The 4733-nt window shown below is 45.3% G+C and overlaps 1 protein-coding gene across 2 annotated transcripts; it reads right to left on the bottom strand.

Moving 5' to 3' along the window:
* Nucleotides 1–545: 545 nt before the first annotated feature.
* Nucleotides 546–3559, bottom strand: Rpl34 (ribosomal protein L34). 2 transcript variants are annotated; one of them, XM_048456931.3, is made up of 5 exons: nt 3454–3559; nt 2480–2553; nt 2300–2399; nt 1919–2022; nt 546–665 (listed from the first exon to the last, which is right to left on the bottom strand). In XM_048456931.3, exons 2-5 carry the CDS (start codon nt 2542–2544, stop codon nt 581–583), a joined length of 354 nt encoding a protein of 117 aa, XP_048312888.1. In that variant the 5' UTR covers nt 2545–2553; nt 3454–3559; the 3' UTR covers nt 546–580. The 2 variants fall into 2 exon arrangements, with proteins under 2 accessions (XP_048312888.1, XP_087753698.1); XM_087897572.1 differs by having other exon boundaries at nt 3341–3525.
* Nucleotides 3560–4733: the final 1174 nt, after the last annotated feature.

Here is a 4733-nt window from a genome sequence, read left to right as displayed (position 1 = left end):
GTACACATATATGTTGTTACCTCACCAGTTAATGAGGCAATGGCTAAAACTGGGGCAAGAGGCAACACAAAAGAAATACATGAAGTCTAAAGGGGATTTGTATGGCTCCTGGACCACGCTAGTTCTCTCAGCATTTAAGAGCCTCAAGAACTTGTTCAAATCAGCACAAGCAACTTGTATTTTAATGTATCAACCTCAACTATAAATTCAACAAAACCAGAAATCTGAGATTTACTCAGGGTTTTTGCAGAAGTGGGTGTTCAAACTCCCCATACAGAACTTAAAAAAAAAAACACAATAGAGGATTTAAGTACAGTTTTAAAGGACTTCATTCCAAATAGCCTACACCTGGAGGTGGTTTCTGGTTTGGTGGGGTAAGAGATAACATGAAACGGTCTAAGTGGCAGTGAGACTGACGATTCTCAAGCCACTCCCAATGACTAGCACTACCCAAGAGTCTAGTAACCATGGCATGGTTTCCCTTAAAGCACCCAAGCATAAATTAGTCCTTCCCCACTAAACAAATCACACGGAACAGAAGCACGGACAAAGCCTTGACCTTTATTAAAAAGCTGCATGTTTATTTTGCTTTCTGGCTCTGTGCTTGTGCCTTCAACACTTTCACAACAATTTTCTGCTCCTCAATAAGGAAAGCCCGCTTGATCCTATGAAGAAAAACAAACCTCGATCATCAATTGAACACTGGAAAATTATCATTATAAGATGGAGCAAAGCAAGAGCCTAGGGAAATGTACAAACATCCACAGCTTGATTTTACATGGGCATTTACAGATGGCAATTCCAATTCCTACTCTTGCACGCTTCACGATAATTATAAATAAAATGGGCGGTGTTGGCTAGTTTTAGCCAAATCACACACAACTTATTCCCAGTAAGAGGGAAGCTCAATCAAGAATGTTTGAGGCAGTGCCAACCCTGAGGTGGTGGTCCTGGGTACTAGAATGTTTCCCATAAAAACCAGCTAGCTGCTAAAAACTAGAACTTGGGTAAAGAACAGAGCCAAGGCCACCGTCTCCTTTCGGTACCAGGTCCAACAGCAGCAGTCTTGAATATCCTGTTTCTGTACTTCAGTTTTGGCCTCAAATGCCACCCCAGTTTCTTCAATTACATGAAATTTCTCTTTTAAACTTTACATATAAAGTTCAGGTTGCCGGTTTCCCAGAATACTTGTCCTGTGTTTGTATTAACGTAGGCTTCACTCCCTAATGATTTTTTTCCAAAAACAGGGCAGGCAGATTGTTGTCAAGAAAATCTGATCTAAGCACTTGGCTAGGGCATTTTGTAAAACCACCCAAATAAATCAGAGTCCAAACTCCACCCACCCTTTAATCCCCCTCACCAATTTTCTGTCTTTCCATAGATACTCATTGCACTGCCCCTTTCCAGTCACCTGAACTTGAACCTAAGTGCTGGTTTCTTCACCAAAAACCACCCAGAAAATTCATCCAGGTGTACATGGATGTTTGCTGGTGCTCAGCAATTATCGCTCTACAACCACCCTCACTCAAGAGTCATTCTAATAACCAAGACTTAGTCATCTCCCCTTCCCGGCCAGCATCAGGCAGCAAGGCAAGCACATTTCCTCTTCCCCTGTAAAAACCCTCATCTTCCTACATGAATGGTTTTACCATTTACTCTGCTGTAGCCTGTTTTTGGTTTATTAAATGAGTCTTAGGTTTGCTTTATTCACCTGTTCCGTGAATCCTCCTCCCCAGCTGCCTACTATCAAACACAAATTCACCATTTCTTTCCTGGCTTTTCTCTAAAAACCAAAGCTATTTTAAAGATGCCCCCCACATTCTGACACAACCCGAGCATCGGTGTTTCCTCCAACACCTATCTATTGGCTGGCAGGCAGTACAACAGAAACACACAGCGTCTCAGACATCCCACTCACCTGTCACGGACACACTTGGCACACATGGAGCCACCATAGGCCCGGCTGACATGCTTCTTTGTCTTAGACAATCTCATGAGGACTTTTGGTCTCACAGCACGAACCTGGGTAATGAAATGACTGCAATTACTCTGCGGTGCTCAAGCAAAAACGGACACTTCCTAGCAGGAACCACAACTGGGAAACTAGGCTAGAGAGGGAACAGACCACTGCTTCTTCCGAAAAGCACTTCAGTTACTTCTCACATTGGTTATTTAAGAAAATGATCTACGTCCTCAGCAGGTGTGGACCCAGATATTTAACAATTCCCAGTCATCTCAGTAGTTCGCTGCCTGCAGTCACTTCCCCGCCAAGGCATTAAACTCTCAGAAGGGCACTCACCCCTCGGAGTCGGCCTGGGCACACACCGCATGCTGATTTAGGTGCTTTCCCAACCTTCTTGGTGTAAAGGTAAACAATCCTGTTGCCGGGAGTTCGGGACCTAGGAAGGAAGGGTGTGAGCAGCTCAGTGTCACAGAGTAGGCGACAAGAGATATTTTAAATTTGGAAGAAAATACGTACAGCCTAGTTTTGTTGGAGGCTGTGTTGTAGGAAAGCCTACGACGGTAAGTCAAACGCTGGACCATTCTGAGTGCCTAAAATTAAAAAAAAAAAAATCACCTTTCACTGTAAGTCCAACTAGAAAGCATCACCAAATCTTACGTACTTACATATTCATGCATACTAAAGAATGTCACATTTAGAAACTATATCCATTTAGGGATCACCAACCAAGGGTTTTCCTACTGGTAGTCAAGTACAGAGTTGGCTAAAGCCCTGATTATGGGCCCATTCCTCAAGGAGTCTGTTTTCTTTGGTGTCTAGACAAAATCAAAATATTAACCAGGAAAGTTGGAGAAACTTTACAGGGTGAGATGAATCTTTGGCAATGCCATTTGCTGGCAATACAGAGCCAGCTGCTAGCTTCTTCTAAGACAGTATTTCCCCCTAGTTTATACAGCAAACCATTTGGATTAAGACATCGACCATCTCACCCTTTTTGGTACTGGCACATGCTGTTGGGAAACCTAGGTCCTGTTCCAAAGCAGCATCCCCGAGGAGTGTATCAGTGGGCCCCGTTTCCGAGCTGTTCCCGGCATATAAACGACCCTCTAACCAGCAGCAGCAGCCCAAGCTCGTGCTAAAATGAGCTACCCAAGGAACATAGGCATCGGCCTGCCGAAATCAGCCAAGCTACGCTGTCTTCCGACATTACTTAAAGGGACCCAATCGTCCGGCCCCTAAACCCGCACAGAAACTCAGTGTAAACCGCCGCTATCTGAGTTCTGTCTTCATCACCAAGGCTGCTGCCGCCGCCACCGTCCCTGCTACCGCGTCTCGCTCGCTATCTGGACAAACGTGAACCGGGGGGCAGCCGCCTACCCGAAGGCTTCGCTGTGGCTGAGCGCTTTACTACCAAGACCCGAGCCGCTCGCTCTCCGTGTCCGGCTACGAGCCAAGGACGAGCCCGCCACAAGTCACTCCTCGCCCCTCACCCTCAGGCCAGCTGTAGCACTGTCCCCCAGGACGTCCCGCCCGCCTAAGTCCTCCGATGGCGGCGGATTGTAAACAGGGGAAACTCGGAGAAGAAACAAGCCACCATACCTCTAAGCACCGTCCCCGGAAGAGAAAAAGGAAGGGGAGGGCGAGGGCAAAGGTCAAGTAGGACTGCGCAGGACAGGAAGTGTGTCAGAGGAAGAGGCGTGCCGGAGAGGACGCCGCCATGTCGTACGGTTGTACGGACGCGGACGCGGCGGAAGCTGTGCGGGCCGGAACGCGTGGAACCTCGGATTCGTAGTGTGGTTTCCGTAGATGGCGCGTTCTCTAGCCTCACGTAGGAAAGTCCCGCGAAAAATTAGATGGAGCGTTGCTGTGGAAGCAAAAGTCAATGACAGAGAAGCACCCCCCCCCCGGTCCTCCGACACACGCACCTAAAAGAAAACAGGGGCGCTACGACACGTTTAGCCTAGAGTGCTTAGACCTGTGTTTCAATCTCTACTGACGTCCCATAGGTGACCTGGGCCCTTCTCGTTTTTAACTTTTCCTTCTGTCGTTTAGGCAGAGCACAAACTTTACAGACTTTGAAGCGAGCATTTGCTAATTACTATCATTGGGCAAGTCTGTAAGTCTCTAAAAGGAAAATGTTATGAAGTGCCCTTGCTTCTATCCTTCCCTTGACTCTCAAGTAGCTCTCCAGCCTGTCGTCCGTGTTCTTCCTACTCAGGAGTCCCATCTGTCCCAGTGGCAGGCATCAGATAAAGTCTGATAAGTGTAGTTTTTGAATAAATGGTTGAGGGAATACATTTCCTTAAGATCCCATCTCGTTATTTCTAGAGAGACTTTTCTGGGCAGAGTACCGTGGGAGCTCTTACATTGTACAATGCACGTTGTTTAATATAGCTCCGTGAGTGCACTTCCATCTCAGTAAAAAAATGGTCTTGCTGTTGTAATTTTCCCAGGTTATACTTAACCCTATTATGCGAGTTTTTTTCTCTTTCAATCTATATTTGCATTTCTATTGATCAATCTTGCTGAAAACACAAGTCTTAGTAAAATTCTCAAAAGACTCATTTGTTTTTATTAATCTCCTTTAGTTCTCTGCTCATCTCTGTATTAATTTCTCGTTATATATAAAACTAAATGATGAATCTAAAATACGTTTCTGGTTCTGACTGTGGACATTTGAGGTTTAACATATTTTAGTGTAATTTTTAAAGGTTTTTGATAAAAGTTAATTTTAATGGGATCATATTCAACACTTTTTGAACTCTAGCAG

The sequence above is a fragment of the Myodes glareolus genome, chromosome 17 (assembly GCF_982192425.1).
Source record: "Myodes glareolus chromosome 17, mMyoGla1.1, whole genome shotgun sequence".
Classification (NCBI taxonomy): Eukaryota; Metazoa; Chordata; class Mammalia; order Rodentia; family Cricetidae; genus Myodes; species Myodes glareolus.
The sequence above is the reverse complement of the archived record's forward strand: the minus strand, read 5'-3'. Positions and strand labels throughout refer to the sequence as shown.

Excerpts from the sequence above, each read along its gene's own strand:
- Rpl34 (XM_048456931.3), bottom strand. The coding sequence starts at position 2,544 with ATGGTCCAGCGTTTGACTTACCGTCGTAGGCTTTCCTACAACACAGCC. Across the intron at positions 2,400-2,479 it reads GCCTCCAACAAAACTAGGCT|GTCCCGAACTCCCGGCAACA; the intron begins GTACGTATTTTC and ends CTTCCTTCCTAG. Across the intron at positions 666-1,918 it reads GCCAAGTGTGTCCGTGACAG|GATCAAGCGGGCTTTCCTTA; the intron begins GTGAGTGGGATG and ends TTTTCTTCATAG.